This window comes from Artibeus jamaicensis, unplaced genomic scaffold (assembly GCF_021234435.1).
Source record: "Artibeus jamaicensis isolate MK-2021 breed Jamaican fruit bat unplaced genomic scaffold, CSHL_Jam_final contig_797, whole genome shotgun sequence".
Taxonomy (NCBI): Eukaryota; Metazoa; Chordata; class Mammalia; order Chiroptera; family Phyllostomidae; genus Artibeus; species Artibeus jamaicensis.
Genome location: NW_026521977.1, coordinates 2,260,506 through 2,288,303, shown reverse-complemented (window position 1 = coordinate 2,288,303; position 27,798 = coordinate 2,260,506). Strand labels below are relative to the sequence as shown.

The window sequence follows — 27,798 nt, the reverse complement described above, 5'->3', positions numbered from 1 at the left end:
AAATTCACTTATTAGGTCAAATAGTCTTTTGGTGGAGTCTCTAGGGTTTTCTATGTGCACTGTAATGTCATCTGCAAATGACAGTTTTACTTTCTCCTTTCTAATTCTGATGGCTTTTATTTCTTTTTCCTGACTGATCACTGTGGCTAGAACTTCCAATACTATGTTGAATAAAAGGGGTGAAAGCAGACATCCTTGTCTTCTTCCTTATCGTAGGGGGAAAGCTTTTAGTTTTTTGCCCACTGAGTATGATGTTGGCTGTAAGTTTCTCATATACGGCCTTTTTGTGTTGAGGTATGCTCCCTTATTCCCACTTTGCTGAGCATTTTAATCATAAATGGGTGCTGTACTTCATCAAATGCATTTTTAGCATCTATTGATATGATCATGATTTTTGTCTTTCATTTTGTTTATGTGGTATATTACATTGATTGATTTGCAAGTACTATACCATCCTTGCATCACTTGGGATGAATCCCACTTGATCATGGTGTATGATCTTTTTAATGTATTGCTGGATCCAGTCTGCCATTATTTTGTTGAAGATTTCTGTTGCTACTTTTTAAAATTTACTTCATAACTAATTTCACACATTTTGACTCATTCTAATATTCCTCATTTAATGGGTACATGTTATCCTTTTATACTGTTGTATCTATTGTTGGGTACTTCAGATGTTTACAGTTCTTTTAACTATGATGAACAACCCTACTATAAACAGCTTTATACTTGTAGTTTTTTTCTTTCTTCCTTTTATTTACTCCCTTGAGATATGATCTCAGGCTTGAGAGTCCCTGGGTTAAAGTGCAGAAACATTTGCATTTACCAAATTGCTTCCAAAATATAAAGCTCCCTGCAAATACTGAGCCAGGAGCCTTTCTCTTGAGAAAAATCAGCACTAGAATTTGCTTTGCTTTGTTCCTTATTGGCCAGAATACAGTGAGAACCAGATAATCAATAATTATAATCACTAGTGTAATGTATTATGAACAGTGTGAAATGCCACTTCGTTATTAGGTTAATTTGCTTTCAAGCAAGCTCAAACTTTAAATTTTTAAATATTCATTTCCTTTTTTCCTTATTAGCTGAATTAACATTTGGGTCTTGGTTTTTTTCTGATTTGTTTGTTTTTGATGGTAATGTGTTAAAAACTCTATAAATATTAACCATTTGTTGGTTGTATTTTTCTTTGTTTTCATTCTTTCATTTTTTGCTCTTATACAAGGTTTGTGTTATTTTTAGAGAAATCAAAGTTTTCATATAATCTTTTTTGCCTATCTTTTCCTATGAAAATCTTCCATTATTTATATCATTATAAAACTATTAATTCTGTTTAATTAGTATAGCAAGTCTATTTTCTACTAATTTATCTATACTTTGATCTACTTATATTTATTTTGCTTATACCTCTGAAATTTATTTTAACATACAGGTATTTGAGAATTTAAGATCTTGTTACCTCAATCATATTTTGATAGTGTTTATATTTCTTGTTATATTGTGGCTTAGATAATTATATACTACTTTCTTTTTTTTTAAATATTCCAAAGACTTGCACTGCACCTTTGATTCTGTTTTATTCCGATCAGAACTGTACCATTTAAACACTTCCACCCTGTCATATCTTCTAGAGTGCAGTGGGGTTATTTCTCCCTCATTGCTCTTCTTTTACAGAATATTCTTTATATTCTAGATGCAAAGATTCAGTATAAATTAATGGAAAAACAACTGGACCAGAAGCCAGGAGATTAGAGTTCATTTCCCAGTCCAGACACCAATTAATGGAAATATGTTCCTCGTTCTCTGTGGGTCTCCACTCCCTCTTGGACTGGCCTTAAGATTTAAAAATTTCAGGTCCTTTCCAGTTCACCTCTTATTTACCTAATTCTCTAAGTGAAATTTATATCACTTTATACATTTTAAATTGTGATTGCTCTGAGCTGCAGATTAGAATCAGAAGAACTGTGCAAGCTTTGTTTGTTATAGCGTATAGGTTTTTAAATTGTTTCATTTGCAAATATTTAGTTCTCGTTTGAGCACATGGGTTGTCCCTGTGCTAATTCAGGTCTTCCTTTCTTTTTCCTCTAAAAGATTCAAGGTTCTATGATTCTCCCATATCTCTTACTGGGGCATGCTGTACTTGATTTATATTTTTTGATTATTTATAAAGAAGACTTTTTCATTAGATTTTTCTAGTTGGTAACTAGTGGTATAGATGAATGCTGCTTGGTTATTTCACATGTTTCTTATATAATGTTATTATTACCAAATGGTAGAGAGTGATTTCTATAGTGATTAAAGAGCATAATTTCTACAATTAGAGTGATTGCTACGTCCCAAGTACTGTGCTAAGTATTTGATAATATTTCACATGTTTGCAACTGTGGGAAGTGGTTATACCCATTCCTTTTATTATACCCATTTTGCAAATGAGCAAATTGAGGCTCAGGGAGATTAAGCCTACATGCTTATTAATTGCTGAAGCCAGGATTGAAACTCAGATGTATGTAAATTCAAAGACTCTTGACCACTTTGCAGAATGCCTTTGTTTTTCCAATTCACAATCTTTTCATTTGATCGAATTCGCTATTTCTCTTAGTTATATGGCTGTGTGTAAAAGTGTATGTATTTTTTTCTGTATTGATATATGTTTTATAATTTTGCAACATTCTCTAATATGATAATGGTGATAAAGAGAACACTTGCCTTGTTTCTGTTTATAATTGTTTTTGTGTTTTTCTTTCCAGGATCATGTTGTGTCTGATTATTAAATAAAGGCACTATTTTAATTTTAATTATTATTATTTCATAATTACATTATTTATATTAGAAAATAGAAAAAGATATATGTAATAAAAGATAAAATAAATATATATTTAAATATTTATATATTTTTATCTTTTATTACATGTATCTTTTTCTATTTAGTTTATATATTTCTTATATTTTATATTGTTATTCTTATTTTAAGGAAATACTCTTACAAGTTTTAAGATTTGTGTTAAATTTTATTGAATTGCTTTGGATATATATTGAAAGAATAATGTATATTTTATCACTTAATATATTAATTAATAATTTTCACATATAAAAATAAATCATTGTGGTCCTGGAATAAGAAGAGTTAGTATCTACAGGGACAAAGATTAGGGGAACATTCACTCACTTCATATTGTGATAGATTTCAAAAGGATGAAGGGCCTGGAGGTGTTGGGAAAGTCTTCCCTAGATGAATGACATTTGAGCAGCTATCTAAAAACGGAATGGGAGTTCATCGGGCAAGGACATTCCTGGTAGAGGGAACAGCATGTGCTGAGCCTAAAAGGGAGGAATGAGTTGCCAAGGATCCCAAGATGCTGAGGAGAGCTAACCACACAGGGATTCCTACTGTGCATTCAAGTGCTCATTATAAGAACAGAATGAAACCTCTGAAGATGTTGTGGCCAGTGGATTGGTCCGGGAAAGGGGCTCAGGAGTGCAAAGGGACAAGATAGGAGGCTGTTAGGTTGTTGAGACAGCCAAGGGAACTGCTTGTGACAGCCAGGACAAGGTCCTCTCCGTGGTGGCGGGGCCTGAGCCTTTTTCATCTCTGCATCCCCAGCATTCAGCCCTGGAACAGGCCCACGGTCGGTCTCATGTCTTTGGCTGGAAATGACCTCCAAATGATCCTACATCCTACAAGATCCAAACATCCTACAAGTGGTCCCTGTGAAGAGAACTGGTTGGATTTTTGGAGAGACCACATGCAACAGGGAAAAGGCCCCCCGCCCCCAGAGTCCAGAAACTGAAGGAGCGCCAAAGTTCTTAAGATTCTGGAATGTTCTGATAAGGATCTTCCCCATCTCCCAAAGGATCAGCAAACAATCATTATAAGAGACTCGAGTTTACCCCATGAGCTCATATGTACTGCTTGCTGTGTTTAGAGATGTTAAAGGGCCAGCCTCTCCAGCTCCCTGGGAGGACTCCCAAAGCCTTTTGTCCTGGATTCAGAGAGAATGAGGCTCTTTGATGGGGCTTTCAGAATGCAGGAAAACGAAGTCAGAATTCTGCAGATGTCAGACAGGTGGTTGCTCACCACATCTCCTGCACTGTCCTGTACACTGTGAAGCCCAGAGTACAAAATCCCACTTAGCTGGCAAAATAGAGTTCCACAACCCCAATGATAAGAATTAAAATACATGCCAGCTTTCTGTTAGAATAAAGACCAAGCCCTGGCCAGGTGGCTCAGTTGGTTAGAACATCATCTCATTCACCAAAAGATTGCGGGTTCAATCCCCAGTCAGGTCATATACCTAGGTTGTGGGTTCAATCCCCTGGTTGAGGCACCAGCAGGAGGCAACCATTCAATAATTTCTTTCTCTCCCACTTCCTACTTCTAAAATCAATACACATATCCTCAGGGGAGGAGTAAAAAAAAAAAAGAAGAAAGACCAGTATCATATAAAAACATTATATGAGCTCAGTGAAATAGGTACTGTCATACCCATTTTACACATGAGCAAACTGAGGCATCTAGAAAATAAGGAACTTGCCCAAGGCTATGCAGGTGGGAAATAGTGAAGCTAGAGCTCTTAACCATTTAGATCCTAGAAATAAGAAAATAGGAGGAAGTGCACATTTACTGAACACCTGCCATGGTTAATTTTTTTTAATTTGGTGTTTATAAGAGTCAAATTCACTTTTCTGATTATTTTACTTCTAAGACCCATCTTGTTCCCTATTAGCACTGGATGGTGAGGTGTTGCTGTAGGCAACAACATGGAGGAGGAAGCAGCCAGCTCAGTCCAGTGGTGAGTGAGTCAGGACAGGTTTCCAGGAGAAGCAGTTTGGAGATGAGGAAGAGAAGGGAATCCCAGGCAGAAGGAACAGCAGGACAAAGGCAGGCAGGCATTTCCTAGTGTTTGGCATATTCTGGGAACAGAGAAATCCATCTGAGTCAAGTATGGGCCCTGTGTCCCAGAGAGATGGGCAGCAAGAGTGGAGAGTAGATGGAAACCAGGGAGACTGAAGGTTTTAAGGGGCAATTAATGAGTTCGAACTTTATCCAGTATCTCTTATAAAGCCAGAGAAGCCTTCATGTAAGGAAGAATAAGCATAAAAATTAAGTTTGAGAATAATTTTGGACAGATTATGAAAGCTGGCCTAAAACAGGATAGTCTGGGGGAAGTCAGAGCAGCTAAGAGGGTATGGAAACAGCCTGGTGAGAGGTGATGAGACTGCAGACTGCGGTGGACAGGCGGAGATGGGGGGACAGGTTTGAGAGCTCTGTGGAGGTCAGTTTGGCAGGACTTGGTGAGGAGATGAGGTGGAGAGAGAGACCAGGAAGTCCCCCAGAGGTCTGTCTGCATGGTTGAGGGGTGAAGGTGCCATTAATTAGGACTGGGACATGAAGAAGCTCATTTGAGAATAAAGACAGAGAGTTTGGGGTTGGACATGTTGAATGGCCGTAGGGAGCAACATGGGTGTTACAATCTGACAGACCTGGTCTTGCATCCTGGCTCTATACTAACTAGCTGGGACCCTGGGGGACCTAATTAACTTAGCTGAGCCTCAGTTTCCTAGCTTGTGGTTTTCCCAGAAAACGAGCTTAGCCATGTTTTCTTTGCAGAGTTGTTGTAAGGAAGAGCGAGAAAGTGTCTGATGCATAGTTGATGTTCTGTAAATGGTAGCTGTTGAAATGGCTTTGGTTATCCTGATCCAGGTGCCAATATCTGGGAAGTGGGTGGGCTTCTGGACCTGGATGTTGACAGAGTACGGGCTGAGGCAAAGTATGCATTAAGTTGCAGTCCTTCCAGACACCCCAGTCTGGGCTGAGAGCCCTCAGTCTTTGGCAAAGAAAGGCCTCCCAGAGATGAATCTGAAGAAAGTTTATCCCCAGCCACTCACTAAGGGGTCATCTGGGGGCTCATAGCACCTCTACCCACAAACACCGAAGGTTCCTTTTCCAAGTCCCTGAGATGGTCAGAAACAAATGCTTTCTTTGAAATGAGCTAGTATAGGCAGATATTTAAAAACCAAATTTATTACTTTTGTTAAAATTAGCTCCTGTTCATCATTTTTAAATTCGACTCATAGTGAAAATTACTAACAGGAAAGTAGAAATAGCTTACACCAAATATCCCCTTCCCGACAAGTACAGGAGGAGGAAAGGGAGGATGGAGGGAGGTTATATTGCTAGAAATACTTTTTTAAAAATAAAATTTATTAAAATTTAATGGAATTAGAATTAAAATGAAGAGAAACTGTAAGACCTGCTGAATTTTGATAATTGCTTCCTCCAGAATAAAGAGAAATTCACTGTTAAAAGTTTACAGTATATATTATGAAATGCATTAAGGGTGTGGGGTCATTGAGGCACTTCACATCACATGTGTCAAATTTGGATCAGCTACGTCCTACAGGAAAAGATGAAATAGCACCCTTCTTATTTCTTCCTACCTTTTCATCTCCATATATACCAATGATGAATTATTCTTTTTATATTGTTAAGTCTATGTATTTACATTTTATTCTGTAACCACAGTTTCCATAGTTGTTTAAGCCTTAAACTTATATGCGAAAGGATTTCATGCTCACCACTAACGCCTTTACTATGGCTACTTGTTCCCAATGTTATAATTTTGGTGTATGTCTTGTTTAGCTGGATTTCATTATTCAGTGGTTTTCCTAGAAGAGGTGCTATGTTTCCTAAATTCTAGCATGTTTGAACATGTGGTCTTTAATTCTTTTTTTTTTTAATCCTTACCCAAGGACATTTTTCCATTGCTTTCGAGAGAGGAAGGGGGAGAAGCACGCATACACACAAACAGAAAGAGGGAGTGAGAGAGAGAGAGAAACAAACATTAATGTGAGAGAGAAACATTGATTGGTTGCCTCCTGTAAGCACCCATATCAGGGACTAAACCTGCAACCTAGGTATGTGCCCCGACTGGGAATCAAACCTGCAAACTTTCACTGTATGGGATGATGCTTCGTCTAGCTGAGCCATGCTGGCCAGGGCAAAATGTTGTCTTTTAGCCTAGGAGGACAGCTTGGATGGTAATAAATTCTGGGCCACTTTTTTTCTTCAGAGCTTTGTGGATGCTACACAGTATTCAGTGTTGTAGAGAAGTCTGAGACCAGCGATTTCCAGCATCCCTCAGTCCTCACCTCTCCCTGTATGGCTTATTCTTTCTATGATGGTGGTTGGTGAAGCATTTCATACCTATAGAAAATGCAATCTGCCAGTTCAGCTTTATCTCAATTCAGGGAAATTTTTCTTTTCTTCTTGCCTTTGGATACGTTCTTTGTCTCTTTTTCCCCCCACTACTTCAGAGACACCATAATCCATTAATTTCCCATCATTGCCTCAAGTGTAGATCCATTATTCCATTTCCAAATACTTTAATTTCTCCTGCTTTAAATTTTTTGTGCTCATCTCAGTCTCTCTTATCCTCCTTACTAATTCAGTTTGAGGCTGTATCTGCCTTTTATTTTCATATTTTCAATACATTGGTTAGTTCTATATTTTTATAATTTCCTGCTTAGTTCTGTTATTTTGGTCTTTGGTTTATTTCCTTAAATTGTGACCTTCTTCAATCTTTGCGTGACTCTCTCATGTTATCCCTGATTTCCTATTTTTGTTTTTTTCAGGTTCCAATTTTTCCATGAATCAAAGAATTTGTGGTACAAATTTTGCACAAAAATGCATTTTTGCTGTGTTTGTTGCATCTATTTTTAAAAAGATTTTATTTACTTGTTTTTAGAGCAGAAGGGAAGGAGAGAGGGAAACATCAATGTGTGGTTGACTCCCACATGCCCTTACTGGGACCTGGCCTGCAACCCATATATATTCCCAGACTGGGAATCAAACCTGCGAACCTTTTGCTTTGCAGGCTGGCACTCAGTCCCCTGAGCCACACGTGCCAGGGCACGTCTATGCTTTTATCCTGACATCTGTCTCCTGATGTTTCCTTTCTTCTTCACTTTATGCTTTCTTTCCTTCCTATCTTGACTACAGTATTTTTTTTATAGCTGCCATGCCATTTGTTTCTATTTTATTTCTTTTTACATGGGCATTTCTACCTGGATTTTTTCTTTACTTAGACTTACATATTGGGTGGGTCAGGTTCCTTCTTACCTTGTCTGCAATCTGCAGCCTCTTGGCAGCACTTAGCTGAGGACGAGGTGTTCCGTGCCAGCTTCATTATTGCTGGATGGGGGGGAAAAGGGGAAGTTCGGGTGGAGCTGTGCACGGAGCTGTGTTTGTGAGACTGGTTTCTGCTCTTTTTCTAACTTTGTTCATAGTCCAACACTTAAGTTTATTATACCAAAGTGGGGCTTATCTTATTCCCTTAGGTGGGGAGTAACACGTTATAGATTATTTCACCAATTCAGGGTAGAATTATAGAGACAATCTACTCAGGTATTTATCTTCCAGCTTTCATCCAACTATTTCCAGCAGACACTGTCATTATCCTGTCAGGTAAAGGAATAAAAAGAGACAAATTTCAAGGAGTTTGACCACTATGCTATTTCTCAGAAATGGCAGGCAGGGGCTGGTGGCGAACGGCTTCAGTGGGGGCTTTCCATGTGTCTCACTCCATCAGAGAAGCTTGTTTTATTTATTTTCTCTTCATTTTCCTTTCTGGTAAATCCTTCCATACTTTTCCACATAATTAGCTCCAGTAGACTACTGTGCAGTCCTTCTGTCTTTTCTTTCTTCTCTTCCTCATTAAGAAAAAGAAATAGCAGCACAGGCAGTTTTTTGCTGGCTAGAGTATTGTTGTGGTGGCCTAGAGACCTTTCTACTCAAGAGAAACACTCTGACTCTCCTCTGCTGGCCGCCTGCTCACGTTCTCCGTCCACTCCCCTTCCCACTCTGTGGTACTGCACTCTTTGCCAGAACTTCTTCTCTTACCTTCCTCTCAGTACCGAGTCTTTGAGGGAAGAAGAAAGGGTTATTAAGGGTAAGAGCTCTACATTTATTTCCAGTAAGTTTTGTCTTTCTCTGGCCATTATTTTTTTTAAAAATCATTGCCTTGCTCCATATTTGAAAGTGGCTGCTATATTTTTAGTTGATTTTAAAACTAGTTGTTATTGTTAAGTTCATTCAGTTAAATTTAGGAAGAGGTTGGCTGCTTCTGGGATCCATCAGTTCTTGGGTCACTCTGCAGACCACCATTTGGGCAAGGCTAGAAGCCCTGACTAAGTACTTTTGTGGGTAGGGGGATACTCAACCGAGGGTACTTTTCTAGGCAAAAGCTCCTGGTATGACTTTCACGTGATTATTAGACCTTGGTATGGTTCAATCATATAGAACTCTCAGGAGCCCATTGCTTAATTATCTCTCTGCTGGGTGTTGGTAGAGTGAGGCCAGAAGCACCACAGGACTTACCATCTGTCACATGGAAATGTCAGAGATCCATAAATGCCAGGACAGAACCCAAAAGGTGACAGGTAACTAAAAGAATATCTATATACTTATACTCAAAGAAAGACCACTGACTGCCCCATCTCTGACAAATAGCTCTCCCGACTTTGCTGGGATTCCTTAAGCACCAGGAAACTCATGAACACCATTCTGTTATTGGAAAACTCAAAGTATTTAATCATTATTTACCTTGAGCCAAACTATGCTTGTTCTCTCTCCAGGGTCTCACTTGGTGAGGAGGCTTCTAATCAACATGATGCCCAATCTTAGCTCCATTGGGATGGCTAGCACAACTATGCCTATAGCCTGGCCTACAATTCTGGAAAATGATTGGGCAGGTTGGAAATCTAGGTCAAAACCCAGTAGAGATGGTAAAATATATGACTATAAAGTCTCGCATGCAAAAGGAAGGTAACTGTGATGTGAGATGAAAATACCTGATTTGGCGCAAGTAAAAGAGCTCTGAGGCTTTTTAATCCTAAATGTACTGTGAGCCCATAGTAAGGCACAGCAAGTCTATGCTGCATGGATAACAAATGTGAATGTCAGGGACATGTGCCAGTGCCTTCCTGAGCTAAGACCTTGTGAGAGCACATCTGGGCCTCTGGGAGAGCAATACTCAGGTGTGTGCAGGCAAAGGAGCTAGAGGCCATGGGCCCCTGTGGGTCATAGTGAGCATCTGGGAAAATGGGGCTAGAGCCTGGAGAAGGAAAATTTTGAGAGAGGTGCAAGAGTTGTCTTCAAATAAGAGAAAGAAAATATTTCATTTGTTCTTTCTGCCTTCAGGGCAAGGCCCCAGATAGCTTTGGGAGATAACAAAAGCCTGTTCATTTGTTCTGTTGACTAGGAGGCAATTTTTTTTGAGATCTTTAAAAGACCTAATGACTTTAGATTTACCATAGAACAATTCTGTTTCTGTTTCTACTTATGGGGATGTGGAAACAGATGCTGATTTCTAGGTAGGCCGCAGATGACTGAACTGTTAAATTCATTTGAGGAAGAATAATTGGGCAACAGTTCTTCTGAAAAACCTGCTACAGAGAGGGGATTTTTGTAAACATTATGCCAAGTAGTCAATTGGCTTCCAGTTGCCAGAAACCAAACTGACTCAAGACACGAGAACCTGCTTGGTACTTTGGGAAGCAATGGGAAGAAAACAGAATTTGGAGCAAACAGAATTGGTTTGAAGCCTGCCTATGCCACCATCTGCTAATTCTATGACATGAAGCAAGTTCTTGACCTTGCCAAGTCTTGGTTTACCCAGCTGTAAAATGAGAAAACAAAGTTCTAGCTTACTGATTCATTGTGAGGATAAAGTAACAATTATAAAGTCACTGGAATAGAATTAGGTTCTTGTAACCGTTAAAGCTCTTCCTATCTACTGAACCAAGTTGCCAACAGAACTACAGTGATTTCAAACAGACATATAAGATAAGCAATTTTTTCTTTCAGGGCTCCCATCTGAACTGTCCCCAGCTATTGAGGAGGAAGAGTCAAAGAGTGGCTTGGACGTCATGCCCAATATTTCTGACATGCTGCTGCGCAAACTGCGGGTCCACAAGTCTCTTCCTGGAAGGTAAAGTCAGGGCATGGGTTGTAGAAGACACGTATTAGGTAGCCCATGTTAGATTCTAGATGGGACACAGTAGTACACCGGCCTTGATTTTTGACCCCAAGCAGATCAGGGTCCAATGGTTCAGACAAGGCAAATACATCTCAAACAAAAAGAATAATAAAGGGCCAGGTGGGGTGGATCCAACTCAGAGAGCAGGTGAGGTTCATAGGCATGCATAAGGGTCACCAAGAGGCTCACGACAGCAGAGAGTGGTGGGCTTTGGGCCAGGAGGCCTGGTTTTAATCCAAGCTCTACAATTTACTTATAATTGAGAGAATTTTATAAAAGCCTTTAAAAAAAGATTTTATTTATTGATCTTTAGAGGGGAAGGGATGGAGAGAGGGAGAGAAATATCAATGTATGGTTGCCACTGGTGCATCCCCTGCTGGGAACTGGCCTGCAACCCAGGCATGTGCCCTGACTGGGAATGGAACCGCAATTGTTCGGTTCACAGGTCCGCGCTCAATCCACTGAGCTACACCAGCCAGGGCAAACTGAGTGAATTTTAGATCTGATATCTGCATAGATGGAGATGTAGAACATTTGGGACCACATGAGGAAGGATTGGTTGGCAAACCTACCAGGCTCTTCTACACATGGGGACAAAGTGGCTTCATTTCCCAAGCCCCGGTCTCCTCATCTATACAACAGGGATCTATCATTGGTAGATAAATGAGACGGTGTGTGAGCATGGGCTTAGGGTTTTATCAGCACATAACAGGCCCTGGTAACTGGGTTAAAAAGTGAACAGTTTAGAGTATAAGGAAGAGAAAATAAGGTCCCACTAAGCAATAGGAACTGGATGGGTACCTGCAAATGAGGGTTCCTACCAAGCCCACTGGGGTCTAAACTGTTGGACACAAAGGCCATTAAGAGGAGCTACCAGACATAACAGAGCTTCCTAATCTAGGGGTAAGTATGAAAGGAAAACAAGTTTCTCCCATGAGGTGTTATGTGTTCAAATTCCATACTGTAATCAACAAAAACAGAGTCACTAAGTTGCTCAAAGGGACTGTGCAACAAAACCAGTATCAAGAAATGTGGTAGAGGAGACTTCCAGTCAAGATGGAGGCGTAGGCAGACATGCTTCGCCTCTTCATGCAAACATAGAAAGAATTACAACTAGCTCCCAAAACAGATAAGGCCCAGAACTGACGTAAATTCAAGTTGTACAACAAAGGCTGACAACAGCCTTTCAACTGACAACAAAGGCTTTAAAGAAGCCACACTCATCCAAATGGGTAAGGGGGGCAGAGTCATGGAGATGGGCAGAGAGACGCAGAGATGCAGTGTGGCATGGAGAAGCAGTGGCAGCAGTGGAATGGGCAATCTCACATTCATGTGTGGCAGATAAAAAATTAGGAGGGATACCTTGGGAGCGAGCAACCCCAGCCCCAGGTGAGACCATACCACCCAGTGCTCCAGTGCCAGGAAGATAAATCGCCATAACTTCTGACTGCAAAAACCAGTGGGGTTTGGGGCAGTGGAAGGAACTGCTGGATTTTCAGGAGATTCAGCTTACGTATGCAAACCCACCCATTCTGGGATTCTGCACCAGGGCAGCACCCGGAAGGGCACTAGTCTCATATGGGAAGTGGGTGAAGACACTGGAAATGGGGTAAATGCTGAGTAAACCTCTAGAAGCCAGGCAGCAGCACTGTCCCCTCTCTGAGTCCTGCCCCCACACAGAGCCACAAAGCAGTGAAGCAGTTGCCCTGCACTGGCAATTATCTAAGACTCTGCCCCACGCAATTTGCGGGTACCTTTTCTGTAATAGGCCATGCTACTAAAACAAGGGACCAAAGCAGCTATACCTAATACACAGAAACAAATACAGGGAGGCTGCCAGATTGAATATACAAATGTGGCCCAAATGAAAGAACAGAACAAACCCCTAAGAAAGAACTGAGTAAAACTGAGATAACCAACCTATCAGATGGAGAGTTCGAAACACTGGCGATCAGGATGTTCAGAGAATTCATTAAGTATGACAACAACATAAAGGAAGAAATGAGGGTTACACTAAGTGAAATAAAGAAAAATCTATAGGGAACCAACTGTACAGGGAAGGAAGCCAGAATTCAAATCAATAATAAGAAAGAAATAAGCATTCAACAAGAACAGCAAAATGAAAAAAGAATTTAAAAAATTGAGGTTAGTATAAAGACCCTCTGGGACATCTCCAAATGTACCAACATCCAAATCATAGGGGTGCCAGAAGGAAAAGAGGAAGAGCAAGAAATTGAAAACGTATTTGAAAAAATAATGAAAGAAATCTTCCCTAATTTGGTGAAGGAAATAGACATGCAATTCCAGGAAGCACAGAGAGTGCCAAAGAGGACCACACCAAGACATGTCATAATTAAAATGCCAAAGGTTAAAGATAAAGAGAGAACCTTAAAAGCAGCAAGAAAAAAGCAGAGGCACCTACAAAGGAGTTCACATACAACTCTCAGCTGATTTCTCAAAAGAAACTTTGCAGGCTAGAAGGGACTGGCCAGAAGTATTCAAAGTGATGAAAAGCAAGAACCTACAACCTAGATTACTCTATCCGAAAGGCTATTATTTAGCATGAAAGAGCAGATAAAGTGTTCCACAGGCAAGGTATAGCTAAAGGAGTTCCTCATCACCAAGCCATTATTACATGAAATATTAAAGGGACTTATTTAAGAAAAAGAAGATCAAGATCACAAACATTAAAATGGCAACAAATTCACAACTATCAACTGAATCTAAAAAAACAAACTAAGCAAACAACTAGCACAGAAACAGAATCATAGATGTGGAGATCACATGCAGGGTTATCAGCTGGGAGGGAGAGGAGGGAGAATTGGGGAAAAGGTGCAGGGGTTAAGAAGCATAATTGGTGGGTACAAATAGACCAAGGGGTGTTAACAATAGTATAGGAAATGAAGAAGCCAAGGAACTTATATGCACGACCCATGGACATGAACTAAGGAGGAGATTGCTGGAGGGAGGAGAGTTCCAGGTGGGGGGGGGGGCAAAGGGTAAAAATTGGGCAACTGTAATAGCATAATCAATAAAATATATTAAAAGATAAAATAAAATTTTGTGGGGATTTTCCAAAATGTGGAAAAATGTTTTAAAAAAAAGTGCTGGAAACAAGTCAGAAGCAGGCTGAATTCACAGCTCGAGGAGGGAGTGACTTAGGCCAGTCCACCTGGCGGAAGGGCACAGAAGGAAATGTCCAGAGACAGGAGACCAAAGGAGAAGTGCCCAAGTGCATTGCAGGTGACAGAGCATGTTGCATGCTGTGTGTCTTTTGGTGTTTGTGACAACCCAGTGAGGCAGAAAAGGAAGGTTTTATTTTGTTTATCTTAGTTGGGGGAACAGAGAAGCAAAGCAACATACTGGTAGACGACAGAGTCAGAAATTGAATTCAGAGTGGACTGAGTTGCCTTCTTAGCTATACCAGACGCCTGTCAAAAGTACCAAAACAATCACCAGTGTGCTTTGGATCGCAAGGAACAAGGCTGGTCAAGAGGGCTGTTGGCTTCTTTTTCCTCTGTAAAGTTGAAGACAATTAGTATGATTAGGGCACGCCTCCAGCTAATTAAATTTTCTCAGCTTCCCCAGGAGAGGGAGACTGAGTAGTTCTATCACCCCTGAGTGAGTTAACAGATACCAGCTATCAGCCATGAGGCCAGACTGAGCTTGTGTGGTCAATGAATAAGATCAGCTTCTAAAGCATGTGCTCTAGGCTGTCGACTGAGATCAGTATCTCTCATACATTGTGTCAGTAGCCATGGGTCCCATCACAAACCTCCCCATTCTGGCCGCTAAATCAGCCTCCCTGCTTCTGGCCTGAGTAGAAGCTGTTCCCAAATTGGGCCCTTGCTTGGGCCCAGAACTCTCTAGCTCAGGTTTGGGGTTTGAGAGATATGGACAAACCGTCATGTAAGATGTCATCCAATAGAAGGAAGCCAGAGCTTCAAGATTCCTTTCCCCAGCATTACACTTGAGTTTTAATATGCAGAAGTTTGTTTCATGTTCTATATGAACTATGAGAATTGGGATTGAACCATACCATGACAGAACTCATGGTAGGGTCAGCAAACTGAATGGATTTGGTAGAAAAACCAGGTCTAGAACCTAAATTAGAGACAAGATCAGTGGTTGGTTAACAGGTATGCAAAGAGGAGATGTTTCTGAATAAGATATTCCAGGGTCAAACACCAAAAGGAGCAATAAACAGGCATTTACTCAACAATCATTTATTGAGCACTTGTTATGTGCCACACATTAGAATGGAGAACACAAAGACACAGTCCCTGTTCTCGTGGCACTCACATTCTGGGCGGGGAAAGAAATAACATTCAAGTAACAAAACAAATGATTTCCGATAGCAGAGCAGCTAGGAAGACGGCAGATGGGCACAGATAGAGAAGAACATGGGACTGTTGGGAAGAGGGTCAAAGAAGGCCTCTATGAAAAAGTAGCAATTAAGTTGAGACATGCAAATGACAAAAAGAAGTCATCCATGCAAAGATTTCAGCAAAGGAATTCCCACACAAAAAGCACAGTTTTTTTCAACAAATCATTCTGAGATGAATAGATAGCCATATGCAAAAAAGTAAAAACTGTACCCTACCTTGCACAATATACAAAAATTAACTAAAAATGGACCATTGGTCTAAATATAAATGCTAATGCTTTAAACTGTTAAAAGGAAATGTAAGACCAAATCTTTGTGACCTTGAGTTAGTCTATGGTTTCTAGATATGACAACAAAATCACAAGCAACAAGAAAAAATATATATGAATAGTTATTTCATCAAAATTAAAAAATTTTGTGATGCAAACAATAATACCATCAAGAAAGTGAGAAGACAACCTACAGAATAAAAGAAAATATTTGCAAACCATGTATCTGATAAGGGACTTGTTTCCAGAATATATAAAGAGCTCATATAATTTAATAAAAGGATGACTAATTTTTTTAATGGGCAAAGGATTTAAGTAGACATTTCTTCAAAGAATATATATGAGGAGTTAATAAGCACATGAAAAGATGATCAACATAGTCATTAGCAAAAGGCAAATCAAAATGATAATGAGATGCTACATTTTATATCCACTAGGATAGTTATACTAAAAAAGATGAACAAGCCCTGGCTGGTGTAGCTCAGTGGATTGAGCGTGGGCCTGTGAACCAGAGTATCGCAGTTCGATTCCCAGTCAGGAAATATGCCTGGGTTGCAGGCCAGTTCCCAGCAGGGGACACATGATAGGCAACCATACATTGATATTTCTCTCCCTATCTCCTTCCCTTCCGCTCTAAAGATAAATAAATAAAATCTTAAAAAAAAAAGATGAACAAAACAATGTGGAGGACTTGGAATCCTCAGCAAAATGATACAGCCACTTAGGAATAACAGTTTGGCAGTTCTTTAAAAAGTTCAACATAGTTACCATACAGACCACCAGTTCCACTGTTAGGTATATAGCAAAGAGAAATGAAAATACAGGTCTGTCCAAAGGTATCAAGCAAGGTAATATGAAAAATATAGACATTTATTGAAGAAGATGCAAAATACAAGAAACACTGTACACAGGACAATTACACCTCAGTCCCCTTCATAGTAGGCACCTTGGGACCTTACACAGTTCCCCCAATGGCCATCAGCTGCCCAGTTGTATTTTCCTGAAACTCACTGACATTTTTAAATGTCTTCCCTTTTAAAGGTGATTTTAGTTTGGGGAAAAGCCAGAAGTCACAGGGCACCAAATCTGTACTGTAGGGGAAATGAGCCCCCTGGGTAATTTGATGTTTCACGTCTTCATGAGACGTGATGCATGAGCTGGCATGTTGTTGTAATGAAGCTGCCAATCACCAGTAGTCCATAGCTGCAGCCTTCTGAATCATCCAAATAGTTTCTGCAGAAGGATGTTCAATCTTAATGCAAATTTTCTTGCAGTTTCATTGCTCTACACGGTCGATTTGAATGCGAGGACCACACAGTACACATGCTCACTCAGTGGCATCTACCACCCCCACTGACTAGTACAGTGAAGTTGTCATTGTTCACAAATGCACATTCCAGTCCACTCTCCGTGGCTGCCAGGTTATATCGATGTCATGTAAACTGTTCTAGTTATATTAACAATAGCTGGACTTTTTCCACACAGATGTTGTTTGTGTATAAAAAGTTGTACATAACAACATTTTCATAATAGCCAAAATATGGAAATAATCCAAATGTCCATCAACTGATGAATGGATAAACAAAATGTGATATCTTCATTCAATGGAATATTATTCAGCCATAAAAATAAAATACTGATATGTGCTATAATGTGGATGAACCTTGAAAACATTATGCTAAGTGAAAAAAGCCAGTCACAGAAGACTACATGTTGTATGAGTTCATTCATAAGAAATCCAGAATAAGGAAATCCGTAAAGACAAGAAGTAGATTAATGGCTACCTAGGGCTGTGTGTGTGGTGGGGGGGGGGGGGGGGGGGTTGGAAAAGACACAGACTGAAAAGAGTGACTACTAGTTCATGGGTACAGGGGCTTTTGGGGTGGTGGTGAAAAAGTTCTACAATTGACCATAGTGATGATTGTAAAATTCTGTGAATATATTAAATATTACTATATTGTAAATGTTATAGTACATGAAGTATATTTCAGTAAAGTTGTTACAAAAGAGAGTGGGAACCAAAAGGAAAGAACAGTAACTTCCAAGGCCTTGGGGCCACACGAGGTGTGTTTGAGGCACAGAATGGTCAGTGCGGCTGGAGAGTGGGGAGTCTGGTAGAGGCCGGCTCACAGAGGACCGTGATTTTATTCTAAGGCCTAGTAAGGGAGCTTGAATTTTAAGCAGGCAAAGCCATCCAGAATGGTCACCTGATATGTCACCTGCTAGACCTGTGTCCCTTTGGAAGCCCCAGGCTCTGCCCCCTCACTGCCTATGCCAGTTCCCAAGGCACAGCTCTCGAGATCAGGTGCCGGCTGTGTCCTGGGGCCCCTTCAGCTAAAGCACACCTCCCTGAGTTCTCAGGGCTTTATACATACTTTTGAAAAGTGTGTTCTATACAAAAAAAAAAAAAAAAAGAAGAAGGAAAACACGCAGAGAATGGGTCATCAAAATAGAAAAATAAGTTTGGTTAATAAGCGGTAAAAATGTGTAAATACCGCATACTATCCAAACAAAGCCAGGAGTCAGAGGCAAGCTGAATGAGCTCCGATAAATCATTTACACAGTGTGTGCATGCTCCGTGAGATTATGTTGGCTGGCCCACAGCAGAAAGGGCCTGATGGGTGGGGCTGTGACAAGAATTGTAAGCCTCAACCACCTTTGCAGTTGTTTATCTCGTGCTCTGTACTTTGCTGACTTGCTAGCCGTGGGGTCTTGTTGCTTCATCCCGACAGGAAGGCTCTCAGTCACTTGTCGAGGTGAGAACCAGGCACTTGCTGAGAGAGCTGACCCCTACCTTTGCTCTTGAGGTTCCTCCACACCTGTCAGAGGGAGGAAGCTGTGTTTCCTGAGAGTCTTATCAATGGCACACTCTGTTGCCAAGTCCTATGACGCTGGGAGGACCTCTCCCAGTGCTCCCAGCCCAGCACAGGAAAGGGCCTGTGTATTATTTACATTGTCCGGGTTACAGAGCAGGGCTAGCTTTAGCCACCAGCAAGAGCCGCAGCAGCAGGAACACGGTGTGCATGCAGGTGCAAGGACTGCTTGCTGTGGGCACCACACACGATGAGGAAGCTCTCGGAATGACACCACCGTGCCAGCCAGGACTCTCCTGCACAAACTCTGATTCTAGCTCTCAGAAGCAGTTCTTGCTGTGGAGAAGAGCTCTGGCCACTCTTTCCTGCCTTTTATTCTTTGGCCCACATGTACCCTCATCACAATCCTCAGAGACAGGAGGAGGGTCGGGCTGTGCAGACCTGCGTAGCCCTGAAGAAGTAATGGTTGCTTAGATGTGTACAGTTAATAAAGTATGTACCACATGCATTTTCTTATTAAGTCCTCAAAACAAGCCTGTGAATGACTCATAATAGCTAACACCTGAGTGTGGATGTCATGAATATTCACATATAAACACACACATGCACATATACAAATTTCTACACAAAGACATGTGTGTCGTACGTGTGTAACTATATACATGTATACATGTATGTACATACATCATATATTCCTTATAAAACTCCTGTAAGATGAGCAAACAGTGAGAGATGAAAACGACTTGGCCGAAGTCACAATAACAGAGGCCCTGGGGGAGGACTGGCCCAGGGTCTAATGTTTCCTACCACACGTCCTCTGTAGGAGCCAATATCCGGTGGAATGGCTCACCAGTTACAGAGTTCACACAAAGCCCACCCTGAACCTTTTCCATCTCGGTGACTCCACTCACTCCATTTCTGGAGCCCATGGTCTGCCGCTTGTTCAAATTCACCTTTTTGTGCATTTCGTAGGTGGGATAAAGTTCATTTGTGTGCCTTTTCTTTTTCACAGTGCCCCTCCGCTCACTGAAAAGGAAGTTGAGGTAAGTAACTCGAGCGCTTTATGGAATCGTGGAGCCTGGGCTTGATGGGCTCTGTTTACTCTTTTGCTGAGGGGCAACCCAGATATAGAGCATTAAACTTTGAGCATTATTGATAAGCTTAACTGGACTGAGGCTGGGATAGGACAGGGACTCTCCACCCACTGACCTGGGTAGAGACGGGCCGTGGCCGGTTTACCAGGGCCAGCTCCCGTCCTCGGATGCATGCAGACACAGTCAGTGCGCAGCGTGGCAGAAGTAGCACAGACTTTGGAATCGGTCCATGCTTGGATCCTGGCTTTGCTACTCTGTGTCACCTTGAACAAGTTAATGCCTCTCTGGTCTTGGTCTCTTTAACTATATGTGGACATAGCAGTTCCTATAGAGAGGGTTTTGTGGGAGTGAGCGAAGGTGCCTACAACTCGTCGCATTGCTGGGATATAGTAGGTGGTTAATGAGGAGCAGCTTTCCCTGTTGCCATCATCACTATCACTGGGTCCATTCAGGGCCTTCAGTTCTCTGTCTGGAGGTTTCTGCCTGTCATGGGCCTTGTTACATGCAGTTCAGAAGCTCAGGCAAAGTTATGTCTCCTCAACAATATAAATCTGCTTCCATTTGCCTCAGGCGGAGCAGTAAAAGCTGTAAAAATAAAGTAAAGGCCATTGCCTCCTTCCTGTGTAGTCCGTCTATTTCCTCCAGTAGTTTCTCCCCAGTGGTTTCCTATTATTCCAGGAATTCCATGTCTGATCAATATCACCTTTCAAAGTTCATTCATACAGGCTGCATTTTTGGCATGGAATATTTGTTCCAGAAAGCTCCTGTTGGGATCATACCTGGCCTTACCCACTCTCCTGGCAGCTCTTAATGCTGCTTTCAATGGAGCACTTAGAATACTTAGGCGAGATGCTAGTTCAAGTTTGCTGTAAGTCAATAAGCCTTATGTCTCTAACTTTCTTTATAGTGGTTTTATGTGAAACCTCCAAAATCTATGTGTAATAAATCCTTGCGTGACTCCAAACTGCTTACACAATTAGCTGTGTTGGCCCAAGTTTATCTAAACCTAAATACAGGATGTTATTTTCTTGGAAATTCAGGGAAAAGCCGAGTGTTATTCTCTTATTATTCCTCAGTAAAATGCATTGGTCTTCGGGTTCTGCGCAGGACCTAGAATGGACCTCAGGTTACCATTCCACCATCTTTTGTGCAGTTGACTATAAAAGGAATTTCACAGGTACACGGCTGCTTTGGCGACTGGTTCCAGGAACTGATGTAAAATGCTCAGGCAAGGAACACAGCTGCAGACTTGTTCTCTGCAATAATTCCTCCCAGCATCTCTCCTATACTCTTGTTCCCAACAGAACGTGTTTGTACAACTGTCCTTGGCCTTTAGAAATGACAGCTATACCCTGGAATCTAGAATTAACCAGGCTGAAAGGGAACGCAACCTGACAGAAGAGAACACTGAGAAGGAACTGGAAAACTTCAAAGCTTCCATTACGGTAATTGTGTGGCTCCCGACTGGGGACCCCTCAGAGGAGGGGCTTCTCCAAGGGCTATGTTGGGGGTCCTGCTTTTCTCAGTCACCAAGCAGCATCTCCCAAAATGAGAGATCAGGCCAAGGCCCTGAGCCAGACAGTCTTCCTCAGAGCGCTGGGAGGAGCTGAGGCAGAGACCTGGAAGGTCTGGGTCACCTCAGGGCAGTGGGTGAGCCCTGTGAGCCTTCGGGAGCTCCTCGGGAGGGGGCTGGGATGGCACAGGGAGCTCCTTGGGAACCAGAGACCTGGATGCAATTCCCTCCATTTAGACCACTAAGTATGAGGGGGGACCCCCAAAACCCTGGAACTGATGAACCAAAAATTACGTACTTATTTTTACATCTTTAAACTTTAGTCACCTACACGGTACTCTCTATTTGATGCAATACATCTATTGAGATTATTTTTCCACTGCTCAAAACAGTTTTTGAACTTGTTGATTTTGATGCCTTCAGTGCTTCTGCTGTTTTTTGTCTTACCTCTTCCACATCTGCAAAACACTTCCCTTTGAGGATTTTTTTCATCCAGGGAAATAAAAACAGTTGTTCAGGGTGATGGCAAGATCGGGTGAATAGGCTTGGGGTCATGTTGGTTTTGTTCAAAAACTGCTGAACATGCAGCGCAGTGTGGGCAGGTGCGCTTGTAAATCACCCATCATGAAATGGGCAAACGAGTTGAAAGAGTCTTCACAAAAAATTCACTGAAGCCGAATGCAGCCTCTCACAACAACGCCAGCTGGCGCACTGATACAGATGGGATCCTAGAATACTCACCTAGCAAGGGAAGCCTGTACTAAAGGGGACCTGCTCTCCAGAAGATAATTCCAGTTTTGGGGGTCCCCTCTCATATAGAGTGTCCACATTGGGCTTCTCTAATCCCCAGAAGAAGCTGTAGCCTGGCCCTGCAGAGGCCACTCCTTTCAGACAGGACAGGGACCAGGGCTCATCCGGTGAGGACCCTAGGTGATGTTCCTTCTCACTCCTCAGTCTTCAGCTTCTCTCTGGCAGCACTGTGAGCACCGGGAGACCTACCAGAAGCTGCTGGAGGACATCGCTGTCCTGCACCGCCTGGCTGCCCGCCTCTCCAGCCGGGCTGAGATGGTGGGGGCCATCCGCCAGGTGAGGCCCTGAAGCTGCCAGCCCGCTGACTGGCTCTGCTCTGCCCTGCCCGTAGGAACTAAAGCAATCATGGAGGCAGTGACAACTACAGACACCACCTACTGAAGGCTTCCTCTGTGCCGGGCAGCCTATGTACATTATTGTGGGGTTTTTTTCAGAGTCGTTTTTTCTGGTGGACCACTAAACCCTCAAGAGCCCTTTTGGAAAACTTTCTGTGTGCACCTAAGTGTGAGAACTACTGCATACTCCCTTCTTTCCTTAGAGATTTCTAACACACTTTGAGGAGTGTTACAGTGAAGAGCCTGTTTAGGTTTAACCACCGTATTTCCCAAATGTAGTTGACTGAAGAACCACCACCACTCCTTTTATTTTGGTCACAAAATACCTGTTCAAGTCCCATGGAACTAGTACTTGGACAACATGCGTTAGGAAAAATGGCCTTGTTTCATTCAGTCCTCCCAACAATGCTGTTAAAGTAAACACCCTATCCCCTGATGAAGACAGGAAGTCTCAGAAAAGTAATAGCAGTAGGACTGGCAGAGCTGAGGGGCCAGCCCAGGTCAGGCTCCCTCTCAGACACTTTGAAGTCCCAAAGCACACACAGCACTGCCCTGATCCTAGATAGTGTCGTAGGAGCAGGCTGCCTGAGGTCCAATCTCATCTCCACCAGGACTCACTGCGTGGCCTCGGGCCAGTTACCCAGCTCTCTGTGCTCCAGCTTTTCCAACCATAAAATGTGGCTGATGATAGTATCTGCCATGTAGGGTTGCTATGATACTTGCAAAACTCTGTATGTTGTTATCACTGCCGCTATTACCTTGGACCTATGTCCTGCTGCATTGATTGCATCAGCGGGGTATTCCTGGGGTACAGCCTCAAGCAGGTCTTGCAGAACAAGGGAAGGACAGTCGCTGGCTGTCCTACCCCTCTATCTTCTGCAGGAAAAACACCTGACCCAGCAGTAGCACACAGGAAGTCAATCCAGCGGGGGGCAGCCACAAAGGGAGAGCTCGAAGGAAGTGGCTGGTCTCACCTCGTGGCTGTAGAGAACTTCTCCAGGTCGTGGTCACTGAGGTCACTGAGTGTGTCTTTCTGTGGTCAGTCAGGCTCTGGCCTATGCTCTCTGAGGGATCCAAGGGGCATAAGCAGAGGAAAATGTTCTTATCTGTACAGCTTTCCCAAATGTGCTTTAGGCCCCTGGGTGGTGTTCACTTCAGCCTCCGGCCTTCTCCAAATGGCTTCCCCACCCCTGGCTTCCGAGTCTCAGTCCTCGCCTCTCTCTAGTTCCATCAGGCTGGTTCAGGCACAGCTCACTACCTCCAGTCTCACTCCCATCAGTCTGATTGCCACTGGCAGCCTGGTGGTGTCACCCACTTACTTTAGGACAAGGTCCTTCATAACCCAGCCCTAACTGCCTTTACTTTCTGTGAACAAACCCAGTTGCTTGCTGATCCCTGTGTAAGTGGGGTGACCTGCACTTCCTGGCTTTCTAGACAGTCCTGGTATTTGCCTATTGTCCTAGCATAATTTTTTTAAGTTTTATTAAATGTATTGGGGTGACATCGGTTAATAAATTTATATGTTTCAAGTGTGCAATTCTATAACACATCATCTATTTCACTGTGCATTCACCACCCAAAGTCAAGTCTCCTCCCATCACCATATACTGGACCCCGCTTATCATCTTCTGCCTCCCTTCTGGTAACCACCATACTGTTGTCCGTAGTCATAAGTTGTTGCTTGTTCATTTTGTTTGTTCATTTGTTGCTTTCTGTTTTATATCCCACATCCGAGTGAAATCATATGGTTCCTGTTTTTTTAATCTGACTTATTCCACTATGCATGATATTCTCAAGATCCCTCCACGCTGTAGCAAAGGGTGGTAACCTCATCCTTTTTTGTGGCTGAGGAGTATTCATTGTGTTTGAGTATATGAACCCCATCTTCTTTATCCACTTCTCTATTAAAGGACACTTCCACTTCCTCCATGTGTTGGCCACCGTGAATAATAGTGCAGTGAACACAGAGGTTCATATATCTTTATGACCAAACGTTTTCAAATTTTTGTGTAGATGCCCAGAAGAGGTATTGCTGGATCATATGGCAACTCTATTCTTAACTTTTTGAGGAATTTCCTTATTGTTTCCCACATTGTCTGTACCAGTTTACATTTCCACCAGCAGTGGGTGAGGGTTCCTTTTCCTCCACAGCCTCTCCAATACTTGTTATTTATTATCTTATTGATAATAACCCCTATAATAGGTGTGAGGGTATATCTCATTATAGTTTTGATGTGCATTTTCCTTATAATTGGTGGAGTTAAACATCTTTTCACATTCTGTTGGCTATTTGTATGTCTTCTTGGAAGAAGTGTCTATTCGGGTCCTCTGCCAATTTTTTTATTGGACTGTTTTGTTGTTGTTGTTGTTGTTGAGTTGTATGCATTCTCTATATATTTACTGTATTAACTCCTCACTGGAGGTATTATTTGCAAATACCTTCTTGCATTTGGTTGGCTGCCTTTTTATTTTGTTGATGGTCTCATTTGCTGTGCAGAACTTTTTAGTTTGATATATCCCATTTGTTTGTTTGCTTTTACTTACCTTGCCTTTGGGGTCAAATTCATAAAATCCTGAGACCAAGGTCCCTAAGTTTACTACCTCCATTTCTTCTATGTATTTTATTGTTTCAGGTCTTGTAGGTAGGTTTTTGGTCCTGACATAAGTGTTAATAGCACTCCCTTTCGCTCTCCAAAGGACTCCTGTTTGAGGAATAAATCCTTTACCTAGATACAATCCCTATGGTGTCCTGTCTCTGGAGTCTTTGTCCTGAATGTTCTTTGTCCCTTCTGTTGTTCATATCTGAATGCGCAGGTGGTGCCCAAACCCCTACAGCCACTGCACTTCATCTCCAGGAAGCCTCCCTGACACGAGCTGACACTCTCCCACCTGTCATCACCTGAGGCATTGTGGCAGTGCTTGTCCTTCCTCCAAGTGCAGTGGCTGTGAGGGGCTCTCAGCTTACATGGTGAACAGCAAGCTCCTAGAAGGAAGAGACGTCTGATTGGTCCCTGTATCCTTTTGATTCTCCCAGTCTAGAGCCTCACTCAGTGCAAACAAGTGCCAATGAGCCTTTCTCTCCCCTAAATGCCAGGGTGTTCATGCTCCCCTTCTCTGCAGGAAAAGCGCATGTCAAAGGCAACAGAGGTGATGATGCAGTATGTGGAGAACCTGAAGAGAACGTATGAGAAGGACCATGCAGAGCTCATGGAATTTAAAAAACTGGCGAATCAGAATTCAAGCCGCAGTTGCGGCCCCTCTGGTAAGGAACCAGGGTCCTGCCCTTGTCTTGCGGCTGCATTGTGGGTCTCTGGTGTCTCTAGGCTGCGATCCAGGGCTCCCCTAGGACCTATCTGAGGTTGAGCAAGATTTACTGCCCCTGCTCAGTGCTGCCCACAAGAGCTTCGCAGCAGCTGCTCCAGTGAGCCCGGGGGCCTGGAACCAGAAAACCTGAATGGCCTCAAAGTGCCTCCTGAGTTCTGAAACAATTACCCAGAGCATCTGACCACTTACATGAAGCCCACAGGCTTTGAGAGCTCACTCTACTTCGTGAAAGGATGGACCCCAGACCCTTTGTGCTTTGGGGCCCCCTTCTAGGCTGCACGTACTAAAGAATTTGGACTTTACCCTCAAAAGTATTAGCACTTTTAGTCAGGGAAATGGCATGATCACATATGGAGTTTAGAAGGTTCCCTCTGACTATGGTAAAGCCAGGACATCCCTGGGGCAAAGCAAGAGACAGGAATCCGGCAAGGCTGCCACGGCAACGGTCCCAGTGAGAGAGGGAGGAGTCCGGGCAGTGGGGGTGGACTGAGCGCCTGGCGAAAGGAGATGGTGCTGAGACAACTAGCAGGCTCATGGGCAAGACAAATGTTTTAAAGAAATACTCTACTTTAAAAACGCTCTATAAAATCGCTATAGGGGCACAAAGGAGGGGCCACCTGATTCTGTGCGAGGGAGTCAAGGAAAGTTTTACGGAGGGATGATGTCTGGGCAGTATTTTAAAATAAAAATAGGGGTTCTCCAGGCCAAAGGGAGAAATACATCCAGGTGGAGTCAACAGTCCTGTATAGAGCTGTGGTTTGGGATGGGAGGAATACAAAACTGTTTGACGTGGCTGCAGTGTTGGGGTATGAAAATGACAAGTTGAAGGTGAGACTTGATAAGCCAGGGCCACATGCCAGGCCTTTGTCCCTTAGGCAATGAGGAGTCACTGATGAGTTGACATCACTCGACATTTTCACGTTGTACTTTTAGATTTGCCTGACTTCATAGTGGGTAATGCATGCGGGGAGTGTGGACGGTGAGGGGTGGAGAGACGAGTCAGCAGGCCTGGAAGCAGCCCAGGAAGAGGAGGAGAACAGTGCCTTGGAACAGGCCATCTCCTTGGGAGCTGCCAGGGTCGAGGCTCTGGCTGCTGACTGTGTGTTAGCAGGAGAAACAGACACTTCAGCAACAGGAATCCCATGGAATGCAAACATCCGTGTTACCAAGAGCAGGAGGAGGGAAAGTGCAGAAATGATAACAGATGGAGAAACCTTTATAAACAGGAGGTTTCACAAGTTTCCTGGGGAATATCAATGACACTTCCCAGCTCCAGACTGTCTGCTCTGGATCTTGGCAGCGAGGTTCCTGACCCACATGCATCTGGGCCTCTAACAAGCTGCTGTCTGTCAGGGTTGGAAGCTGGGGAAGTTGCCATCAAAGGAATCCTAATACATGGGCCGGCGCATTACTGTCCTGCAAGGTGCAATGTCTACTGTGAACCACATTAGCCAAGATTTATGAAATGAGCAGTCACCTACTCATTCTACCAATGTGTATTAAGTACTTCTGGTATGCCCACGAGATACAGAAATGCAGAAGTCAAGGGCACACATCTCCGAACCACAGACAGCTCCCAGACCCATGGTGGGGCAGAGCAGTGTAGCCAATACTGTGACAGAAGCAAGCAGACTTCCGTGGGAGCACGCTGCACAGCCCCACCGTCAATCTGGGGGAGGAGAAAGTGCCTACAGGAAGAGAGATGGTAGCTGAGTCCTGAATGGTGAACAAGTGGTTTTCAGACATTCGTTCTCACTTCATTGTTTTTCCAAGCTACAGCTCAGCTTGGGCTGGTGCAGAGAGGCCAGCCCCCACGCAACAGGTGTACCCACTCACTAAGTGTGTCCCCCCAACAGGTGTGCCCATTAGATACTCTATGGCCACTCCTTAATATGGTGTTTATTTTTTAAGTCTTTATATGTCTTCTGGCAATCTTTGTCTTTGCCTGATACTCTGAAGACTACAGTGAAATAAAAGTATCTCTGATTTCAAAACAAGTGATACACATTTAAAAGAAAAAATAGCATCTATTTTTTTCTAAAATAACACCTATATTTTTTATAAATATAAAACGTGTTTATTGTCTACCTTCTGGATTATCTTCATGAGATAGATTCTAGAAGTATAAATACTTGCTTGGCAAAGACATATTTATCAGGCTCTTAAAGCAAATTATTTTCAAATAACCCAATGATATTTCCATTTACCGGGTTACAA

General features: G+C 42.6%; 1 protein-coding gene across 8 annotated transcripts in view; it reads left to right on the top strand.

Moving 5' to 3' along the window:
- The window catches only part of IRAG1 (inositol 1,4,5-triphosphate receptor associated 1), a 116,275-nt gene that overhangs the window by 65,885 nt on the left and 22,592 nt on the right, over positions 1-27,798 (top strand). For all 8 annotated transcript variants that reach the window (XM_037133839.2, XM_037133841.2, XM_053672970.1 and 5 more), the window contains 5 exons: positions 10,865-10,988; positions 19,518-19,548; positions 20,904-21,044; positions 22,067-22,198; positions 25,378-25,519. In XM_037133839.2, the coding sequence (XP_036989734.1) occupies positions 10,865-10,988; positions 19,518-19,548; positions 20,904-21,044; positions 22,067-22,198; positions 25,378-25,519 (570 nt within the window). The remainder of the gene's footprint in view (positions 1-10,864; positions 10,989-19,517; positions 19,549-20,903; positions 21,045-22,066; positions 22,199-25,377; positions 25,520-27,798) is intronic.